At 39.1% G+C, this 22,311-nt stretch overlaps 4 protein-coding genes across 7 annotated transcripts in view; 1 reads left to right on the forward strand and 3 right to left on the reverse strand.

The window, feature by feature from the left end:
* Positions 1–406: 406 nt before the first annotated feature.
* Positions 407–5,986, reverse strand: dync2li1 (dynein, cytoplasmic 2, light intermediate chain 1). Its single transcript, XM_037679578.1, has 13 exons — positions 5,908–5,986; positions 5,690–5,813; positions 5,558–5,592; positions 4,768–4,837; positions 4,024–4,112; positions 3,713–3,911; positions 3,384–3,452; positions 3,078–3,155; positions 2,884–2,963; positions 2,382–2,452; positions 2,141–2,238; positions 1,890–1,982; positions 407–469 (listed from the first exon to the last, which is right to left on the reverse strand). The coding sequence occupies exons 1-13, from the start codon at positions 5,919–5,921 to the stop codon at positions 407–409; spliced, it is 1,083 nt and encodes a 360-aa protein (XP_037535506.1). The 5' UTR covers positions 5,922–5,986.
* A 1,091-nt stretch (positions 5,987–7,077) lies between these two features.
* lyrm7 (LYR motif containing 7) lies at positions 7,078–8,653 on the reverse strand. The gene is made up of 5 exons (XM_037679601.1): positions 8,577–8,653; positions 8,304–8,376; positions 8,096–8,166; positions 7,432–7,513; positions 7,078–7,275 (listed from the first exon to the last, which is right to left on the reverse strand). The coding sequence occupies exons 1-5, from the start codon at positions 8,592–8,594 to the stop codon at positions 7,205–7,207; spliced, it is 315 nt and encodes a 104-aa protein (XP_037535529.1). The 5' UTR covers positions 8,595–8,653; the 3' UTR covers positions 7,078–7,204.
* Positions 8,654–8,732: 79 nt separating this feature from the next.
* Positions 8,733–9,998, forward strand: hint1 (histidine triad nucleotide binding protein 1). Its single transcript, XM_037679590.1, has 3 exons — positions 8,733–8,864; positions 9,455–9,559; positions 9,712–9,998. Exons 1-3 carry the CDS (start codon positions 8,754–8,756, stop codon positions 9,874–9,876), a joined length of 381 nt encoding a protein of 126 aa, XP_037535518.1. The 5' UTR covers positions 8,733–8,753; the 3' UTR covers positions 9,877–9,998.
* Positions 9,999–12,145: 2,147 nt separating this feature from the next.
* The window catches only part of cep170aa (centrosomal protein 170Aa), a 43,418-nt gene continuing 33,252 nt past the window's right edge, over positions 12,146–22,311 (reverse strand). For 2 of the 4 annotated variants that reach the window (XM_037679533.1, XM_037679517.1), the window contains exons 13-22: positions 19,168–19,260; positions 18,488–18,605; positions 16,761–18,323; positions 14,914–15,187; positions 14,621–14,780; positions 14,057–14,224; positions 13,878–13,966; positions 13,003–13,096; positions 12,855–12,906; positions 12,146–12,635 (exon numbers count right to left, since the gene is read on the reverse strand). In XM_037679533.1, the coding sequence (XP_037535461.1) occupies positions 12,319–12,635; positions 12,855–12,906; positions 13,003–13,096; positions 13,878–13,966; positions 14,057–14,224; positions 14,621–14,780; positions 14,914–15,187; positions 16,761–18,323; positions 18,488–18,605; positions 19,168–19,260 (2,928 nt within the window). In that variant the 3' untranslated portion in view covers positions 12,146–12,318. Of the gene's footprint in view, positions 12,636–12,854; positions 12,907–13,002; positions 13,097–13,877; positions 13,967–14,056; positions 14,225–14,620; positions 14,802–14,913; positions 15,188–16,760; positions 18,324–18,487; positions 18,606–19,167; positions 19,261–22,311 lie in introns of all 4 variants that reach the window. The other 2 variants (XM_037679525.1, XM_037679510.1) reach the window with 1 other exon arrangement.

Raw genomic sequence — 22,311 nt, forward strand, 5'->3', positions numbered from 1 at the left:
TACTCACAGTGATGACGTCATTAAGAGAGGTCAATAAGACAGCGTTGTTTGAAGATGGATCCGGTCCTACAGGTGAGGACTTATGGTGCTCAGTGATGGAATATCAAGAACTCAATCAGCTTCCAAAGGTGTGAGCAACAGTTTAGACTTTCCAACATCTCCTGATAATCAACCGCGTGATGTAATTTTTAAATATTGCCAGCAAATTATGATGCGCATGAGTTCTTTTTCTAATTTCTAATTAACATGTCGCAATAGTGTTTTATCTACAACTCCTGAAATAAAAAGTTTAGTTTTGTTTATTGAGTTAGTTAAAAACTGCATGAAAAAACATCCACAAAATAAATAATATGTAAATTGAATATACATTATTAGTAGTTTAAAGCGTGTGTGTAATAAAGTTCTCTTATGTCTCCAGATTCAGTCCTTTCCATGACTTTGCTGCGTTCCTCTTATACTGCTCCAACTCCTGAAAACAAAGACGAAAAAGAAATAAATAACAGTTTTAAACGTTATGAAAAATAATTCGAGCATTAGAAGCAGAAAAACAAGTTCTTTTAACAGCAAAAGGTCAATACAAAACACAGAATGTATAATAGTATCACGTGATGCACTTAGGTGAATTAAAATAATTAAATTGTTTCAGAGATGTATTTTTTCCCCTTTTGTGTATTTTTTCTATTAACGTATTAGTTAAAATCTTTAAAGAATAATTAGCATTATACACACTGGTGGATTTTCTCTGAATCTCCCCTGAATTACAGTTGTCTAAGTTCATATCCAGGAGGAATGCCATCTCTTTTGTTTTATGGGGCTAAAATTAAAATGTGTTAAATATTTTAAAATGGTTAGATGTTTTATTCCAGATTGGCTGATTTATTTAAAACAATGTTGTTGTATTTTTGTTGTTTTTTTTCTGGACTTTTGCAGAAAGATGCTTCTTCTTCTGGCTCTTCAGACCGTTCTTGTCATGCATTGTCCCATTGCAAAACAAAAAATAAAAATAAAAAGCTCCCATCAGGTGAGATAACAGTGAATGGTTTGGGTAGGACACTAACAGGTAACTGCAGTTCAGCTGGCAGGCCCACGAAAAGATACGGAATCTCTGATTTTATGGCTACAGGATATTATTACAGTCATTTAATGAGGAGGCTATCACAGAAACTCTGCTGCGTTCAGGTTACTGCAGGACAAAAGGTCACTTCAGCTCATTAATCTTCACAAAAATGTGAAGAAGAGTAAAGAGACAAAAGTTAATTTGGTAAAATAAAAAGAATTGACAAGAAAATTAATGTTTTCCTATATTAACACACTTATAAATGTTGAGATTTTACAACAGATTCTGACCTATAAAGTCACTATATGAGGTAAACATCTGTATAATCCTATTATCTCAGGGAGCACCCCAACGTCTCTCTCTTATGTTTAATGTGATTTAAAAAAAATCTAAGTTGTAAAAATTGTTACATGGCTGGTCCTGGCTGAATGTGGTTCACTGAGATGTGGTAAATTCCAGGTTGGCAGTTATTGTATTTATGAAACATTGGTTAAAATGAATAAAATTAAATGCTTAAACACTGGACAGTAGCAAGCGATTAAAAGTGACCAAGATAGCCAAAAGGTTCCCATCTGAGCTCTCATCTGATCTAAATCCAGCATTCTGTCTTACAACTTACTCGCACAACTGTCACTGTGGTACTTATCTCTTCTGTTTTCTTTTAAATATTCTTATAATTTCTTATCTATAGACGTTCTCGCAATTAAACAAAGTTCAAGGACGCACAGCAGAGCCAAGCGAGCCGAAATTATTGATGGGGTTGATACATTCACTATAGTTGTATAAAATATAAAAGTACTGAGAACTCAGCATGTGATTGAAGAAGTGTTACCTGGTCTTTCTGTGCTCTCATGGCATCAATCTGAGGCTCGCTGTACTGTGGGTCTTTGGATGGATCCTTTAGTTGCTTTTGCTCACTGACACTCTGCACAGAAAAAAACCCTCAAATACTCTGAAAACTGAATGCTGCTCTGGTGAATGTACTAATGAAGCAGAAATGCAGACTTTAATCCAAAACTTTAGAGGCTAAACCATTGTCACATTTCTGTTGCAAAACAAACAAATGTGTTGTCAGAGAAATACCTCATTAGGAAAGACTCGCTCGTACACTTTCTTCCAGAGATCCTTGGGGCTTTTTGCATGCAGAGACATTATGTCCACATCAGTAAGAGGAGGGGAGCCTAAATTATAAATAATATTTTAAACACAGTGTCACGTAATCCTGCTCATGTCAAACTTCAGATATCACCGTCAAAACTGTAAACTGGTTCAGGATTGTTTACATGCATTACAACATTTGTCCAGTAGGCGGCGCTGTGCTCACCTATTTGGCTGAAAGAGTCCAGGCCTGCTGAAATGATGAGAGGTTTACCAGGGTCACAGGACATGGTTTTCCTTTAAAACAAAAAGTAAAAATAATAAAAAAGATTAAAATATTACACAAGTAAAGTGCATAAATATCAACAAAATGTTTTTTTTTATTTGCTATAACTGTGTTCACTGCATTTATCTACATTGTAGTACATCAATGGATTCTGAAAAATGCAACAAAAGGACAATCACAAACTGAAACATTAGACAAGAGTTTGAGCAAAAACTGAAAATTATAACATTTATTAAAAAAGAAGGTAGACCTCAGTATTGTTGCTTTATGTGAACATCTTATATCTATAAAAACAAATTACCAAAAAACAACTCAAATAAAAACTACTACATATTAGACAATTGTAAATATAGTTAACTCTAACAAGAACAGGAAATCTAACCTTACTTGTGTAACACTTTCTACTTCTATTTGTTTTATTGTTTTGGGGTTTTCTTCTCACCCTCTGTCCAGACCAAATGCCAAATGGGAGAAGAAGCTCTTGGTTTTTGACATCAGGCTCTCGGATTTATTGCTTGTGAACTAATAAAAGATTCAACACGTAAACAGAGAAAAAACAAGTTTATGTAAATAACAGTAGTAAGAAGAAAAAAGATAAAGTTTAGCATATTTAAACTTGTGATGTGAGTTACTTACAATTAGAGAGGCGGCGTAGTAATGGGCAACAAAACGCAGTGTTTTACTAATCACTTTCTTCTTATCAGAGTCAAATTCCTACAAAATAGTTGGAAAAAACAAAACAAAAAAACATTTTACTCTCACATTTTCCAGTGATTATACAAGGATTCATGTAATTTATACAGAAATAAATCTAATATTAACTGTGACTGTAGGCACACGTCTAAAATAAATTGCAAATTTAAAAATTTTAAAACAGGCAGTAAAAATCCAACCTGTTTTAAGCCACCTGCAGCCGACTGGTAACAATGAATCATGTTTTACCTGAAAGAGGTCATATTTGCTGCCAATGATGAGCAGAGGAGCAGGAAATGGACTAACCAGCTCTCTGTCCTGTGGAAAGAATCACATAAACAGCGCATTCAAAACCTTACGCATCATGTTAAACGTTGTTCCTGTATGACGAGATTTACTTTTAAATTTTCTTCTTTATCATAAAAACAGCAGCTTTTAGTTTTGGTTGTTAATACTGAACTTGACACATTTCACTTTGTGAATTATTAACAATTTGTCAAAGATGAAATGATTTGTAACACTGTTACGATTTATAAATCAAGCAAATGAAACAAGAAGCATGTGGGCTCAGGTCTTACTGGGTAGTCTTTAGGTAAGACTCGAGCTGCTGGCTGAACAGGTTTCTGGTGTTTGGCTCCAGGTTTGGACTTGTGTGCTTGCTGAACCTGGGACAATACTTTTTCCAGCTGAGTTTGAGCTGCCTGTAACAGCTTTTCCATGGTCCCCCACAGAGTGTTGGGTTTAGACAGGTCCAGGAGGAGGACAACAGAAAGCAACCTGAAAACAAGACAGACATGACCTTGTGCTGTAGCAAGACCCATTAAGGAAAATGTTGCTGGCAAGATACTGCTGCTTGAAGCATATTTGTTCTCAGAAAAAAATAACCAACCTAATATTGGTAGGAGTAATGGGAATCTGTATCAGGTCTGACAAAGAAGTCCCTCCTCCCAGCTCCCAAAGGTGGGCTATGTCTTTGGGCTGAACGAGAAAACATCAGACTCTCATGTCACACGGGTTTTCATGCAATCCAGAATGATATGCACGTTCTGCGTTTCTGTCAAACAATCAAACTGGTTTCAATATTTAACATATTATGCCCTGCACAAATGTTTGAGCTCTACAAGTCAAAATGAATAATGGGACAAACTAAATTTAAAAAAAAAATGGGCAGATTTCTAAAAGTACAATGCTATAGATAACACATTGTTAATAGATGCACCAGCTAAAGTTAGTTTAATTAGTCACACACTCTTAGTCAATTATTATAGCCTATACTTTTTGTAGGCTATTATGAATATTTAAATTACTGGTGGGATATTTTGTGTTTTGTTAAAAAAATACTTCCAAGTATACTTAAATTTCTGCACCTTTTTAAATCCACCACTCTTTTATGATCGAACCACAAAAGCCCTGGTTAAGCCTTTAAAGAAGAACTTTGTCCAATTGTTATTTTGGCACATGCTTATGATCACCTGCAGTGAAGACCACCCTCTCTTCATCTCCAACCAGAGGTTGATGTTTAAAGTTTATTTCAGTTTACTATTTTTGCCAGTTAATTATGTGCTGCACAATAACAGATAAAAAAACAAAACATGTTCAGTAATCTGAAAAAGTCCAAGACTAGCAGCCTTACTGTGTTGTGTCCCCGGGCCCGTCTGCCAAAAGTGTATTCCAGTGCCAGAGTTGGCTTCGGTGGTTCATCCCTTCAGGATGAAAAAAAAAAAAAAAAGACAGTTTTTACATTTATCAACCAATTTTATTTAAAAGATGACAGTACATTTACAATATTTGAGAGTCTAAAACCTAATTTGTTTTAGTAAATTAAGCCAAAAATAACAACAAGCAGATGAGCTCTTTACAAACCTCTTCTTCTTTCGGCTTTTCCCTCTTCAGGGATCGCCACAGTGAGTCCTCCTCCTCACTCTGTCCTCCGCATCCTCTGTCCTCACTCCAACTACCTTCTCTAACTGCATCCATTTATCTCCTCTTTGTCTTTTTCCTGGCAGCTGCATTTCTAACATCCTTCTACCACTGTCCTTCCTCTGGACATGTCCAAACCATCTCAGTCTGGTCTCTAACTTTATCTCCCAGTTGTTCAACCTGTGCTGCACCTCTGATGAACTCATTCTTAATCTTATCCATCCTTGTCACTCCTAAGGAGAACCTCAACATCTTCATTTCTGCCACTTCCAGTTCTTTCTCCTGTATTTTTGTCAATGTCACTGTCTCCAGATCATACACCATAGCTGGTCTCACCACTGTCTTGTAAACAGATGAGCTCTTCTCAAACCACTCTTAAAACTCATTAGCTTCATCCCTCCAGCTAGTTATTTTTGTATATAACTAGTAGTAAGTTTCATTATGAATTTGAACGCTGAGACTAGATTTTCAAATGTTAACTCAAGCCACACAAACAAACCCACCTGTCAAGACATCTCAGGAGGATGGACGTTTTACCCTACAAAAGACGCAAAGCGCAGTTGGTTTTAGAGTGCGTATACACTCCTTTTTTTTTTTAAAGCATTGAAATTATTTATCGATCATACTAAACGAACCCCAGCCTTGCTCCCCATCAACAACACAGTCCTCTCGCAGACCGTTTCTCCTCGGTCCTCCTCTCCAGCTCCGCTCTCCCGACTCTGAACCTCCGCCGCGGCCAGCTCCCATAAAGTGTCTGAGCTGGAAAATATGAAGCACAAACGTGAAAACGTTCCAGAGAAATCCAAAGAAAGTGTTATATTGAAATAAGCATCACATGCTTGACTATTCTTACCTTATTTTTGCCATTAAACCTGCTCGTACGCTAACTCGCTAAGCTAAGTGTAGCATGCTACTACAAGCGTTGCCAGAGTAACGGCGCTTCCCTTTCCGTCCCCGTAAGCATTGTGGGAAATGTAGTACATTGGAGCAGAAAAAGTTTGTGCTTGAGACCATACATTTTATTGGTTTGTTAAATGATTAATAAATACAATATTCAAATATTTCCATCAGATTGTGACTGTAGGTTAAAAACTACATACATTTTAATATTAAAGACAAATTGCAGTAAAAGAGGGAAAACAAGTTTTGGTGTGAATTATACTCATCTTCCCCCAATTTATTATCCATCCATTATCTTTACCCGTTTCTTCCTTTTCGGGTTGCGGGGGTCACTGGTGCCCATGTCCAGCCATCACTGTGCAAGAGGCGGGGGACACCCTGGACAGGTCGCAAGTCCATCACAGGAACACATAGAGACAAACAACCATTCACTCTCACTCACGCCTAGGGACAATTTAGAGTTACCTATCAGCCTAGCATGCATGTTTTTGGTCTGTGGGAGGAAACCGGAGTACCCGGAGAAAACCCACGAATGCACGGAGAGCACATGCAAACTCCACCCAGAAAGGCCCCTGGACCGGGAATTGAACCAGGGTAACTTGTTCGCAGAGAGGCAGCAGCTCTACCAACTGCTCTGCTGTGCTGTACAACTATGTTATTATGTCTTCTTTTATTTTTTTTAAAAAAAACAACCCAATCTATATATAAATAAAAAATCATAACTTTATTACTAGCAAACAAATAAAATAAAACAATAACTTTTTAATGTGCAGTTATTTTGATACAAAGTTAACCAGAAGTCAATGTTCAAGCTGACCTTAACTTTTAAGTACTGTAATTTACTTAGATTTTATCACAAGCTCAACAGAACACATTTAAATTACACTTGAAAAGATATTGAATATAAATTAATTGGTGTCCTGATGCATGCTCAGTAATCCAGGTAGATAAATCTAAGGTTAAGTCAGGTCCTCTGGACAGATTCTTCTTAGCTGAACAACAAAGATCAACAAAGTAGAATCCGTCCAGAAGACCTGACTCAACCTTGTTAGATAAATTAATGGCATTGGTTTCTTCAGGCAGAAAAATGTTATTTATTTAAAAAAAAAAACGTGACATAGTGATGATCCTCCAAATGTTTTTGCTCAGGAGGTTCTGAAACACTGTAAATTATATTTGTAAATAGCAAATGAAAAAATAACTGACAGTCTCTTTCTTAATGAATAAAAATTCATAAAATGTATGGTTTGTTATGACTTTTTTCTTGGTCCATCGCAATATGGTACATTTTCCAGTAGAAGGCTCTCTCGAGGTCGAAGCACTGTCAGACAGAGAAAGTGAGAAAACAATTATTATGCAAATATGTACAACAGATCAGAGATTTTATCTCTGCTACATGCTTCTTTTATTGAACAAATTGCAAAAGTTGCTGAAGTTTAACTACATTTTTAAAAACAAGAAAAAAGTCATGACATACAGAGTTTGTTTTCTCCAACGTGCTCAACTTGTAGCACAGTCTCACGTAGGACAGTTTCCACATCAGAGCCCATTTTAATCATCTGTAAAAAAATAAAATAAAATAAATACATATATATATATAAAAACAAAGAAGTCTAAAGTTTTTATTTTTTACAAGTACAAGAAAATTTAAAAAGACCATTGAGCTTTACACAAAAACACCAGGAGCCTGTATTCAAATCTATCAACTGTTTTACACCTTAGATTTACTTTGCTTAAAATCTGCGTTTATTTTAGATAAAAGCAAAGCACAGTGCAAGTAAATATGAACTTTAGACTTGTTTTATTGGCCTGGCATCAGGCAGGCTATCTGTAAACGTTGAATGTTGTTAGTTGAATTTTATCAGAGCCACAATCAAATTCACATCAAAAAGGACCTCTACAGACAGATCCAAACTTGTCATTCCTCTCCACGCTACTGTTGACATGAGATTATTATTATTGTTTTATAAGATGGACAAAACGACAGTTGCAGGAATACTGGTGATGGAGCGTGATTTATCAACATATGTGATAGTTTCAAATCTAATCCATGACTACTAATTCATGATTAATCCAACGCTAATCTGACTCTGACTACTATAATTGGAATGTAGTGTTGCTGATAGAAAAAGTCCTCATACCTGCTGAATATTTTCCTCTGATGTTTCATTTTTATTTTTCTTGAATTCCCCATTGATCTTTAACCTTGCAGCTTTAAGGGAAAAACATAGGCGTTTAAATGTCAAAGCACGCTTTCAATTTCTAGTGCTTGTAATATTGTCAATATACAATATTAAATGCACATTACCCTCCACAGAAATTCGGATAATCATATTTATTTTAACTCACCCGTTAGTGCTCTTTCATCATCCCTGAATACATCAATCCTTGTTCTGTGCAGCCTTTTAAACACGTTTAAAACCTGCATTTATAAACAGTTACTTCAGACGTGACTGCAGATAATCATGTAATAATAATTGGTTCTAGTCGGCAATATTCAACGCTTTCAGTAACTTAGAAGGCATGCAAAAAGCTAAACTATTTAAAAGCAGCTTATGGAGCGAAAAAGAAACGTTGTTTTATTAAAATGAATGTTATAAAACAAAATAATTATATCCTCACCTTCAAACGAGTCCCCATAGCGAGTTTTTGTGCTTACTTCCGGGGTAGGTTCTTCGTTGACCAATCAGTTAATAAGTTCAAACCACGTGCTTTGTTGTAACAAATCAGCGTTCAGCGTGGATCCTCCTACCCAAAAGTGGCTGTGCCTGCGCGTCACTCGCAGTCATCTGCGCCAACATGGCTGATGAAACGGCGAAGGCGCAGACTGCCCGACCGGGCGGTGACACAATATTTGGCAAAATTGTGCGCAAAGAGATTCCGGCCAACCTAGTTTATGAGGATGATTTGGTATGTGGTTGAAACGTTCGTTTAGTAACACAGCCTTAGCTAGCAGCTTGTACCTCAAAGGAGACGTTGGTTAGCTTTGTGCTAGCCCTGCAGAGGCTTAGTTAGACGTGTGTTATGCATCGTGTGTTATGCCATGTGGAAGTTGTTTAAAGCTAAAATACCAGTAATTAGTCTAAAAAGCAACTGAGCATGCAGCTTCTACAGGAATGACCCTGCAAGCAAGTACATTAGTTTGAAAACAGGACTTTGTGGACATTTGTCACTACTTCTGCAGCTGCCTTTCTCTGAGTGAGGTGTGCCAACAACAGTTAGTAAATATGCATCTTATGATTCAGCAAAACTCTTAAGACACGACACAAAAATCCAAGTTGGACAAGTTAGCAGCAGACGTGTAGGGTCATCTCAGGTGAACGGCTTTGCAGCTTTTGTCCTAAAGTCAGTCATGATGTTGCAGAAACTTCCTATTTTGTGCTTGAAATACTAAATAAACGACCAAAAAGCAAGTAATCACACATTTGATGTATTGTTTCAGTGATGCATCTGTACAACTTGGTGCACATCCGTGATTTGCTTCATTTATTGTGTTTCAGTGTGTTGCCTTCCATGATGTTGCTCCTCAAGCTCCCACTCACATCCTGGTCGTCCCCAAAAAAACAATTGTCCAGCTGTCACAAGCCGAAGACGATGATGCTGCAGTAAGTTTGACAGAAGCTGCACAGCTTTAATAGTTTTCACGTTTCAACCTTTAGAGGGAGACATTACTTGTACATCAACCAACAGCTGGACCCTTACGCTCTTTGTATTTTTCTTTAGTAGCTTCAAGAAATCCTCTTTTTTTACCTTTCAGCTGTTGGGCCACATGCTGATAGTTGCAAAGAAGTGTGCTCAAGATGCAGGCCTGTCTAAAGGCTACAGGATTGTCATCAACGATGGGCCTGATGGCGGACAATCCGTCTACCACGTCCACATCCACATCCTGGGTGGACGCATTATGGGATGGCCCCCCGGCTAACCTTCACTTTCTTTTGCTTGAATCACTTTGCCATGTTGATGTTTGTAGTTTGACATCCAGTACTGTTTAATTCAGAGAGCGATTTTAGCTCTAAAGTGATCGTAATAAAATTGACATCTTAACATTTGAGTCTATTCTTTCTTTCACCAGACATACCGTTTTGATTTTGAAATATAACAAAAAGACTGCCCTGCTCCTCTAGTTGCTAAGATTTGCTACGTGTGGGTTTTTAAACAGCTCGTCTGCAGTAGGGGCCGTGTCAAAGTTAATGCTGCAGATGTTTTTACTTCAAAGATGTGCTTGCTGGAGTTAAGAATGAACAAAAATTCAGTAATATTCTTGCCACTGAGCATAGATTTTGGATGATTAAGTAGTTTGCGCTCATAAAATATAGGGACATTACTGTTGTCAGCTTTTGTGAAAAATTCAAACAGCTGAGAAGTTCGGACATGATTTGCATTTGACAAGATTTACATAAAACATAGAAAAAGTATTTCTATTCAGCAAGAACGAGCAAAACTGAATGCACAATAAAACATTTTTGTTTAGCTAATCATAACAGCTGAAATAGTGTGAACCTTATTTTCAAAACCATCTAGTTCTAACGATGTTAAAGGGAGGAAGAATTTTCTGTGCTGAACACAAACGGCAACTTGTATCTTTGCACAGTGACAATAAAATGAACACAGACAAGTGAATAGCTCTTGCTTTTATTAACAGAACTATTGCTGATAGCTTAACAAATATAAAAATGCTTGAAACGTTCACATAATATTAAAAGAAAATAAATAAAATTGGCTGTTTCTTTTTTTTTTACAAAACTTGGAAAAAAAATACAAAGAACACTGATCTGATGACACGTTGACAAGTAATCCTAAATGTACCTAACATTCACAGTCCCCAAAGTTAAGTTGGGGGGGGGGGGGAGAGACATTTAGAGGTTTATTTAAACAGTCACTTCTGATATCAAAATGCGATATCGCTAATTTGTTGCCATCGGCCACTCGTTACTTGAAAAAACAATCTGATGTGCAAAATAAAAATTCTTTAGGCAGCTACACCTTTTTCTTTGAATCAATGCCCTTCTGTCATCAAAATGGGCACTTTGAGGCATTTAAAATCTGTGTACAGTACAGTAAAGAGAAGGGAAATGAACACGTACTGGTACCTAAATCACTATTAGTTCTCGAACTTCTACTACACCGCTTTTAAGTCGTATACTCCAGACAGAAACTATAGACTGAGAGAGGTTCAGAAAACAATGTTTCCTTTAAAGTAACTGCAAAAGCAGCATTTAGAAAAAGGTTAATTCAACAGTTTGTAATCCCACAGTACATCTGGAGCTTCCCCTCATGGTAGAAACAGAACAACTGGTCTTCAGTACTTTCATCTGGAGCCACATTCCCAGCAAAATTCAATCACTTTACTAAAAAAAAAAATCCCAGACCCTCATTTAAAACCACCAAAAGGCTTTTATAAGCGTTGCACTCATTTCAATAGCACCTTGTTTTAAACCAGTTCCAGCAGTTTTGTGTCAAATTGTTGAACTGTTCTGAATAAACCTCTTGAATCCTTGATTTGATGATGGAAAATAACTCGACATTCAGATTTAGGCAAATCGTTTATGTTTTTGTAAATGTCTATTGTTTAAAAATTGCATTGCTACTATTGTATAAAACCCCATTAATTATGAGTAAACAACATAAACTACTATGTAGTTGTGTCTCAAACTTGCTACTGCAGTGACTGTTAAACCAGCTACTGGGAGAAAAAAGGCAGAAAAGAGTCACACATGACATAAAACAAGTGAAGAAGGAAATGTGAGGGGAGGCATTAAAAGTTCGAGATGACTCATTGAACAGTTGCAATTAAAAACATATTCATATAAAGAAAAGAACTATTATTTTTTTTGCTTACTTTCCAAAGTAATCTCAAATATTCCAGATGTCAATGTATCTCAATGGTTTAATGTATTTTCCTTTAGAGAAGTCAGAACCTACAATGCATTCATCTTGTTTTTACGGTACGAAACTCGTAAAAATGGTCTTGAATAGTATTTGAGGGGGTAACACTGCTACTACTAAAGAGGTGTTTTAAGGCATGACCTTAGTGTGAAAAGGGTCCAGACACATAAAGAAGGCAAGAAGCAGGAAGGAGGCTGTACAACCACAGACATCTGTCCACCTTTAGTCTATCAGTGAGCGTGAGCAGATGGAAAGTTGGACGTTTCTTTTAGTCCGTTCAAGTGATAAATGAGTTATTTATTGATGCATCAGCCAGGAATTAGAAATTAGGATCTAATTTCTTACTTTATCATCCTAGAATTGTACAATCTGTAGAACGGCCATTGTTTTTTGTAAACGTGCCTCATCGTTGGGAGCACTGATCACCAGCCACCTTCAATCCACGCTTTTATTTATTCATCTGAAGGAAACTTCCTGTTCACTTCTGTGCGATGGCCTCTTCTCCGCTCGGCCGCATGCGGTTGTAGGGCAGCCCTCCGACTCCTGTCAATCCCAAACCTAGGATGGTTTCTCGTGCGCACTCCTCTGTGCCGGCAGAGGAAGACTGAACCCTGGAGGAGGAAGCCGACCCTCCAGGCCCGGGAAGGATCTCAGGCAGTGACTCTTTGGCTGGGTTAGTGGCAGAGTGGGCCAATATTTTGGCGGTTTGGGGCTTGGTCGAGGTGGTGGGGCTGGTCAGGCAGAGGCTGGTCAAGGCATCTAAAGTCCCATCTGGGTCTACCATTACATTAATCACTGAAACAAACATGGAAAGACATTACCGTCAGTCTGTGTAAAAGCCATCCTTCCATCTATTTACTCGTATTTCTGTCAGCCATACAGAAATTAATCAGTCCTGTGAAGTTTAGATTTTTCTGCATTTCTCTTTGTATTTACTTTGACTTCTCAACCATTTATAAATCCAAAATGCCTAAAGTATCAATAACTAAGTTAAAAGTGTGCCCTGTACTTTACCTTGAAGCTGCTTCTCAACTTTCTTCAATTCGAGCAGAATTGAAGAGATTTCCTGTAAACAAGAGAGAAAAATGACAAAACTATTCACTTAAGTAACACTGGGATTTTCTTGCTATTTAATTTTAGTTTGACAGATTGGTTTCTGTACCTTGTTGGAGGTTTTAAGGAGAGGTAAGTCACTCTCCGATTTCAATTTACTCTCAATTTCATCCCAGTTCCTGTCCTTATCCTTGAACAAGATCCTGAGGAAAAAAACAGAGAACAACATTTTGAGGGCATTTTCTTCTCTACGTGAAGAAACAAAATGGCACAATGTAGAGTTGATATATTGTAAAAACATTCCTACCGTATTTTTCACTGTATAAGTCGCAGTTTATTTTCAATTTGCATGCCCTGTGACTTATACCCCGAAGCGATACATTTATGGATTTTTACCTATATTTATAAACCAACTTTTGGCTCAGATATGACCGTTTTCATTCATTCTGACTGAAAATTTTGAACACTACCATTTTTCCACCACTGGACGGTAGCAGAATAGTAGGGTGTGCTGTATCATGTAATAGGGAAAAGTGGCTATAATGACAAATTCAAAAAAGTTCAAGACTAAAAACAATTGAACTTTATTTATTATACTTTATGTTTGTCTTGAACATTTTTGCATTTACCATGTCCTGGATGACTGAGAATCTTCACCAGCTATTAATGACCCAATCGGCTTGCCATATCATGCCATCTTTGTCCAGTTCACCTGGAGAAACCATCAAATCAGCTTCATTTTGCTGTGCCGCCCTGGCGAAATGAAGCTGATTTGACCATTAAAGTGCATTTTTTAAAGTAAAAGTTCAACTGAGACACACCTTTGTTATGTCGAGCTATAATGCAAGCTAAGCGAAGCGACATATTTATGTTTTTTCCACTTTATTAGACATATGTGGACTGATGCGACTTATATGGCGGTGGGACATGTATGGCAGAAAATAAAGTACATGTGTATTAATGTAAAATTAGGGGTATAATCACCGGATCTTTCCTGCTGTTTTGTCCACAGAGTGTCTGATCTTGGTTGACAGCTGAGACACTGAGTGGATGAGCAGGCTGTCCAACACCGCCTGAAAACAAACAGCGTAAGAATGGAACTGTGTCAAAAGGCATCCTGAAGTTCAAATGTTCGGTGTCATGTGTTCTGGTTTGTCCTGCACCTCCTCTCTGTTCCAGGTGCGTCTCCTCAAAGCTCGAGGCTCCCGGCTGTCAGGAGCTCGAGGCTGAAGCTCCACTGGCTTTCCGTTTATTTCAGGCACCTTATTGGTCAAGATAACTGGTGGGATTTTTCTGAATTTGAGGCTCTCGTCAAACACCCGATCCACCAACTGGGCAGAGATGAAGAGAAACAGAAAGATAAACTCTAAATGCTTTTACTCGTAATGCACTTGTTTCGTTTAAAAGTTTATTGAAGATGTGAGAATTTGTGAAATATGGACTTTACTTTGTTAGAGTTATAATAATTTGATGGCGTTAAAATATGTAAAATACGTTGAACATCAGATCAAATGAAAGGAGTAAAGGTGGAGCAGATGGGAGTCTAACCTCTCCCAGCAGATGAAAGCTATGAAGCAGCAGAAAGTTTTATAAAAATAAAAAAAACGGAGGGAAATGGTTAAGCTAAAATAAAAGTGCATGCGGTAAGATCTTATTAGAAGAAGAAAATCAGGCACCTTTTTCATGCTCTCCTGTATTTACGGCTGCGTAGGGCGTGCAGGGCCTACCTCTTCCCGGGTGTCGATGGCAGATCCCGGGGTGGTGGCGGCTGTGCTGACGGTGGTGCTGGGGGCTGTGCCGGAGGAGCTGACCGAGTCAATCTCACCAGCCACATCGTGGATCTCACGAGCCAAGACGGCCAAGTCCTTAGCCAGGTCCTGGCTGATCCTGCGCACACAGGGGAATAACCTGTTAATCAGACAGGGCTCTTTGAGACTCGGATTCATGATAACATGCATTAAAACGTCAATATTTTAGAGCAACTTAATATAAAAACATACATTTAGGCTACAGTTAATACCTGGCTATCTCTTCGCTGTGTGCTGTCCAGTCCCTGATGTACTCCTCTTGCTCTTTCATGCGGTGTTTGATCCCTGCTCCACCTGGACCTGACACCACGCCCAGACCTGAATTTGCGGTGGTGCCAAGTCTTGAGCCACGGGATGGGACGAGGTGATGAGGACGCACGTGAGAGCGAGCTCCATGTTTTGGAGAATTCCTCATGGAACCAAACTCTTCCTCGGAAGTGGAGCCGTACTCCGGTGGCAGACGCCTCCACCTGTTACTACTGGACACTGCGAGGGTAATTAAAAATAATATTTTTACTAATTACTGCAATATTCTATTAAAACAGCAGTTATTTGTAAAACAAATATAAAAGCTTGTGCGTATGAGAGGCTTTTTTGAGGCAGTCTTCAGCTAATCCTGCTTTGAGCCAACAAAATCAAAAAGTTGTAAGAATTTCTCTTGGTTGGTTTGAGAGAGGAGTAAAGGAAGCCATATTTTTGAAGAGAACCCGTCCATCATTAAACAGGGGTGGGAGGCCTCCGTGTTCAACTGTCCCCTCATTACAATGCTGTTATTGCTAATATCACTCAGCCCTCTGTGAATAGCAAGCGGCCATCACAATCAGTTGTTAGACTGATGCTCCTCCTTCACTTGTGAACAACTAGTTCTGGATGTCACCAGCAAACTGCTGCTATGAGAAGGTGCTGCTTATAAGACTGTTTGTTGTAGCCCCTCAGACTGAAGGTCTTGGATAAAAGACAAAATGCTTCATTAAAGAAGAATCCATCCAGAAGACTGTTAGACTCTCTTCTCTTGATAAAAAATTATATTAAGTGGTTGTATGTAATTGCATATTTAACAATGCTAACACCACATTAAGCACAACAAAAACAGCATTTTTTTACATTTATTTTTCTAAAAGAAGCAAGTATGCTGCATTTTAAGCTTCTTCAGCAGGTCAAACACCAGCTTTGTTAGTGTAGCTGAGATGATGCATTGCTCAATCAGTCTGCTCAGGGTAAAATGGGACAAAGTGTTAAAATGTGAGCAACACAGCATTACTCAATGGTTTTAAGGGTGAGACACATATTTTGTAGAGCTGGGTCATCAAAATGTTGCTTTATGTTTTTTATACATTTAATGATACTTAGAAAAAAAAAATTAACTATCCTGATGCATGCTCAATAATCCAGGTAGAAAAATCTAAAAAAGTTAAGTCTGGTCCTCTGGACATTCAAAAAAACAAAACAAAGCAAAATAATTTAAAAACGTAGAAAGAAAGACGAAAGACGAAACGTTTCTACATTTTTTTTTTGTTTGTTTTGTTTTGTTTTTTTGAATGTCCAGAGGACCAGACTTAACTTTTTTAGATTTTTTTAAACTCTTAAATATGTTTAAAATGTATGTGTTAGTGTATCAAATAATTCAGAGTTTTAAGACAAAATTAAGAGAAAGTTCAGATTTATGCATCGTTACTAAACACTTCATTTTATCAACTTGCTTTTGGTGCCAAGAGCTTCGTTGCAGCTCTTTTAGCTGTGACCCAGGTCTGACATGATCATGCACATACACTGCACACAAACAGTCTAATTACTGGACTTTATGGTTCTGGTACAGTACCCATCAGCTCTTCCTCTGCATCACCAGCTGTAGGTTGAGGCTGAGGGCTATCTGGATGATGAAAACCAATGCACAGTTTACCACAACACAGTCGAACAAAACACACCAAAACTAAAAATACCATGGAATGTCTCGACTTTTTGACTAAATCATCACATCACGTATAAAATAATTCTTAAGAGAGATTTTGTTTTTCTCTTCCTGTTTATTAAATGATCTCAGGTTTTATTCTTTTCCTACCTGTGGGTGAGCAATATCCAGATGTAGTGGTCTTAGTCTTGGCTTCATTCAGTTTGGACACGCTGTTGGCTCTCATCCTTGACGTTAGCTTATTCTCTGTGGGCGTTGATGAGCGCAGGCCGAGACGCAGAGCCGTCTCTGCTGATAAACGGGGTGAAGAGGCGGAGCTCCGGGTCATCATGCACTCTGAGTCACTGCGGGCTGAGATGGAGCCCAAGCGGTTCCTCCTTGGCTGAGCCAGCATATCCAGCCGTGACAGTCCTTTCCGACCAGATGGAGGCTTGGAGGTGGAACTTGTGGTGGAGACCTCAGAAGCCACTGATACCCGGTCTGCATCAGCTAGATCTGTATCAGATGTGTCCCCCAGTCGGGCACGGCGAAGAAGGGAAGCTCTCGTGGGTCGTGGCTGTGGCAGGGAAGCCTGTTTGCTAAGAGAGGAAGCTGTAGCTGCCTGGAGAGTTCTGCTGGTTTTGGAGGCACCGCTGATGGATGTTTTAGTAGACCTGCTATCAAGTTTGGAATAGAGGACATCTTCTGAGCCGTGTCTATGTGTTGAGTTTCCCAAAGGTGCAGAATATGTCTCCTGATCAGAAGAAAGGACATCAGAAATGGGGAAGGAAGAGGTTTGGTCATCATCTGTGAGATCCAGAGAAGGCTGTCGTACTTTGGAGGAGGAAGAGGATGGCTGAGTAGAGCGACGAGTCTCAGTCCGGGTCGCTGCTTCGCCTGGTCTACTTTTAGACTTTCTCTCCAAGCGGTCACGAGCACTGGCGTTTGTAGTGCTGGTTTTGGAAGTTGTGCTCATGTTGCTTTTTTCTCGGTGCATACTGCTGAAAGACTTCCTCTTCTGCATGCTGCCAGCTGCTGCCTTCCTCTCTGTCTCTCCAGTCACATGACTTGCTGTGCTGGCTGTGTCCACATCTGATTCAGGAGAGATGGAGCCGGTCTGAGTCCGGAGGCTTGAACTCTGAGCAGTTTTACTTTTTTTCTGATCTAGCTTGTTTTCATCTCGGAGTTTAGCTTCAAGGAATGCCATGACGGCTTCAGTGTCCTTCAGCAGTGTAGCTGTATCCATGCTGCCCACAGAGTCGCTGCGTTCACGCCCACCGTTGCCTCTGTTGATGCGAGGGATGAGCTCTGAAGGGACGTTTGAACTGGGCTTCTCAATGGTAAAGCTGCCCTGACGGACAAGAGGCTTCCCAGATTTGTCTCCAGTTTCTTCTGCTCCTCCTCCTTTCCTCTCTTCTGACCTTTTTGTCCGGTCAGTGCCACCAGAGGGCCGAAGAGAACCCTTAGATGGGGAGGAGGTGGAGCTTTGCTTTCGTTTAGTGGTCATCTCTGCTTTCTCGTTGGGGGTTGGGGACTCCCCGTCTCCCTTGTTCTCTTTCTCCTGGGGCTCAGTGTCCTGCTTCTCTCCTATCTCAGACCTCAGTGCTTTGGAAGTGGATTTAGCTCGGGGGTCATCCAGGGGGAGTTGGGGGAGGGTTCTGCGCTTATGGTCGGTCAGGCTGGAAGAGGATTCACCTTTGGTGAGGGATGCACCAGGATTAAAGGCATCAGTTCCTAGACACAAATAAAACCACATTTAATATAAGATTCAGCACCTTTTGTCTGAATTAAAACACAATTTTTTTAAAGAGCTGTTGAACACTGTAGTTGTGTCATATTCAAAATCTCAGAATTTGTTCCATTTTAAAATTTAATCCTAAATGTAAATGATAGCATACTTCTCTCTTTGTGCAGGAATGTGGCTGCTTCTGCTCCAGAACCTTCTGGGTCTGTCCTGGTGTTATTGGCAGCCAAACTGGCCCATTGAGAAACCCAGCTCGAGTCACCAGGAAGGGCCTGTGGAAATACAAAGAATTACTTATAATGGAAATGAGTTTTAAAAATAGTGCTTTTGTATTTGACTATTAAGTGAACATTTATATTTTTGTCTCTGTGTATTACACTTATGTCATAATATCAATAAATAATCCATATAAAACAATTTTTAACTGTTATCAAATGTTTTATAAAGGCTGAACAGACAAGCCATTTTACACTTGAAAAATGAATATACACAAAAATAAAAGGCAGATCAAAGTGGGAATTGGTCTGTCTGTGCAGATATGCATCGTCTCCTCCCTGTTGTGAAAGTGCCTGGAGGCCTGAACGTCTTTCCTCATCCCAGCCTGATCTAGGTCACTCTGAGGACTGGCCTCCTCTCACAAACAGTCGAGTGAAGTAAAGCGTCATGTCACAGGAGTGACTGTGACTCAACCAAGAATCTTAAATCTACTTCTGTTTCACAGAACTGGACAACGTGGTCCTCCACCCACCCTCACAAAAAGAAACACTTTTTTAGAAGTGAACATTGCATTTGCATTGCATAAACAATCAATAAATACAATCTCCTAGACATTACCTCTTTCACAACCTCTCCTGTGTCTTTTCCTTTTCCTTCACCTTTCACGTCTGACAAAATTGAGGCACTCGTACTCTCCTGCACACCAAACACCTACAAATGCATAAAAAAAACAGAGATCAAAACTGGCAATGTGATGGAATACAGTAGTCCCTCGTTTATCGCGGGGTATCCGTACCCTGAAGCCCCACGATAAGTGAAAAACCGCAACGTAGGGATAGTAGTACAAGTAGTAAGTAGCTGTTTTAAACCCTTCTCACACTCTTGCAATATTCTAAACATTGTTTCTAAACTCTAAACGCTCTAAAAGAGTACAGAATGTCATGATTTCCCTCTCTCTGGCTCCGCTGCTCTCAGCCACCTGCAAGTGTTCTTGGCCATGCCCACTTCTCCACTCTGCACGGAGAACAGCTGATCAGCTGCAGCAGGAAGCTTATCCTGCAGTGTGGGCTGCACACATGTGCAGGAGGTGCTAAATAAATTTAAATAATTTATTTTAAATAAAAATTCCATGTCTATTGTGTAGCTCATCCATCAATCAGCCAATTTTGTGTCATGTCCAATCTTACTTTGAAAAACTGAAAGAGCGAGTCCGCGAAAGTCGAACCGCGAAGTAGCGAGAGACTACTGTACTAGTAAAGTGTTTATAATATTCATCCAAATCTAATAATGTTATGTATGTTAGTGTATGCATGACTGATCTATAAACTTATCAATCTACTGGTTTCCCAGGGAACAAAAGTGAATTTAAAAACTAAATAAGTTGTTTATTTATGATCTTAATCTTCACAATTGCACATTTTATGTAAATAAAAATAGCAGAAATAACACAAGTAAAGAAGGAGTAGAGAGTGAGAGTGGACAACTGTGAGCAGAGTGCTAATTAGAGTGTCAGCTAATTACAGGAATTACCATAACAACTCTGCCAGTTTACAATGCAAAGCATGCAGATTTACCCTGACTAGAAATAAAGCTAATTATTTTGCTACTTGTCCTAAATAACGCCTGCATAAAACACTTAAAAGAACATGTTCTTTTTGGAAAATTCTAAGTCGTTAGTATCCTGATGCATGCTCAATAATTCAGGTAGAAAAATCTAAAAAAGTTAAATCTGGTCCTCTGGACATTCAAAAAACAAAACAAAGCAAAACAAAAAAAAATGTAGAAACGTTTCGTCTTCCATCCGAAAGACTTCCTCAGTCTGAGGTGCTGTATTCAGCTCAGTCTTATAAATAGCACCTTCTCAGAGTGGATCAACCAGTTTTGCTGCTGACAACAAAACCAGCTGATCACATGGTCAAGAAGGACCATCAGCATGTGAGCAGCTGGTTTTGTTGTCAGCAGCAAAACTGGTTGATCCACTCTGAGAAGGTGCTATTTATAAGACTGAGCTGAATATAGCACCTCAGACTGAGGAAGTCTTTCGGATGGAAGACGAAACGTTTCTACATTTATTTATTTTTTGTTGTTTTTTGAATGTCCAGAGGACCAGGTTTAACTTTTTAGATCTAAGTCGTTAGGTTAAAATTTAATAGCAACTGGCAACAGCTTAACCTCCTAAAGTAAAGTATCCTTAAACCTCTGCAAGATGCCATTTGAGAAGACAGGTGAACTTTTGTTTACTATAAGAGACTATTTAAATTATTTTTGTTCGCCTAAGTAAGCAGTTATTTATCTGAGTCCCACTGTGACTTGACCATGACTTTAAAAATTATATTTCTTCATCACTTTCAGTTTAAGTTTCTGTAATCATAAAAGAGAATTGTGCTTCAAGTGAGGAGTAGCAGAAAGAAAACTGATGTATTGTCAGCCTTCCTGCAGCACTCTAATAAAACAGGATAATTGGCCAATAGAGCACATTACTCCAGGTTATTACAGGAGCGTTAGGTACCTGTGGGACAGAGAGGATGTGGTGGTTGTTGGGACACAAAAAGAGGACAGTGCTGTTTTAGTGGCAACAACACCAGTTGGTCACAAAGGACCCACTAACACAAAAGTGCCAGCAAAGCAAGTTATAAAGACTCAATCAATCTTGCCATAGCCTGCTTGTGTTTGGTTGGACTGTTCTCTTTAAAATTACAGAATAACTTGAAATGATGTGCTTGCCATTCTACCAGCAGTTTTTATTACACAGTTTGACAAATAAAGCTACAAGAGACAGTTTTTGTTGTTTCATGGGATTTATGTGATGAGACTCTTATCTAGGCTTATGTGTGTGCAATACTTTACAATAGGTTACTGTTGAAGCCCCGGTTCTCTGAGTGGCATGAGTGTGTCTCACTATTGGGAATGCCTTCGGTGTGATCTCATCAGAAGCTCCGAGTACATTACACCAGCCAAGATTGGCTGAAAATAAGCCTGTCGGTGTCGAGGACAGGATTCCTCCCCCTATGTACAGGGCTGTTGCTACACTGACAATTTATCCAAAAATGTTCACCTCTTCCTTACAACGTTAGAGCAAGTAAAGTGGCTTTTTAGTGAGACACTCACTTATGCTACTCCATGAATTGGGGTTATGACACTAACATAAAGTTCTCTTTCATAGCATTTGTTTTGTGTCTCACATTGGGAACGAAAATATACTTCTTCTTCTTCTTCTTCTTCTTCTTTCAGCTTTTCCCTCTTCAGGGGTCGCCACAGCGAGTCATCCTCCTCCACCTCACTCTGTCCTCTGCATCCTCTGTCCTCACTCCAACTACTTTCATGTCCTCTCTAACTGCATCCATATATCTCCTCTTTGTCTTTTTCCTGGCAGCTGCATTTCTAACCTCCTTCTACAAGTATGCCCACGGTCCCTCCTCTTGACATGTCCAAACCATCTCAGTCTGGCCTCCCTAACTTTATTTCCCAGTTGTTCAACCTGGGCTGTACCTCTGATGATCTCATTCCTAATCTTATCCAGCCTTGTCACTCCTAAGGAGAACCGTAGCATCTTCAGTTCTGCCACTTCCAGTTCTTTCTCCTGTCTTTTTGTCAATGCCACTGTCTCCAGACCATACAATATAGCTGGTCACACCACTGTCTTGTAAACTTTTCCTTTGACGTTTGCAGACATCTTTTTGTCACAAATCACTCCTGAAATTGTTCTCCATCCACTCCATCCTGTCTGGACACTCGTTTTCACTTCTTTACCACATTCCCCAT

Source organism: Nematolebias whitei, chromosome 1 (genome assembly GCF_014905685.2).
Source record: "Nematolebias whitei isolate Nwh7 chromosome 1, NemWhi1, whole genome shotgun sequence".
NCBI classification, from domain to species: domain Eukaryota; kingdom Metazoa; phylum Chordata; class Actinopteri; order Cyprinodontiformes; family Rivulidae; genus Nematolebias; species Nematolebias whitei.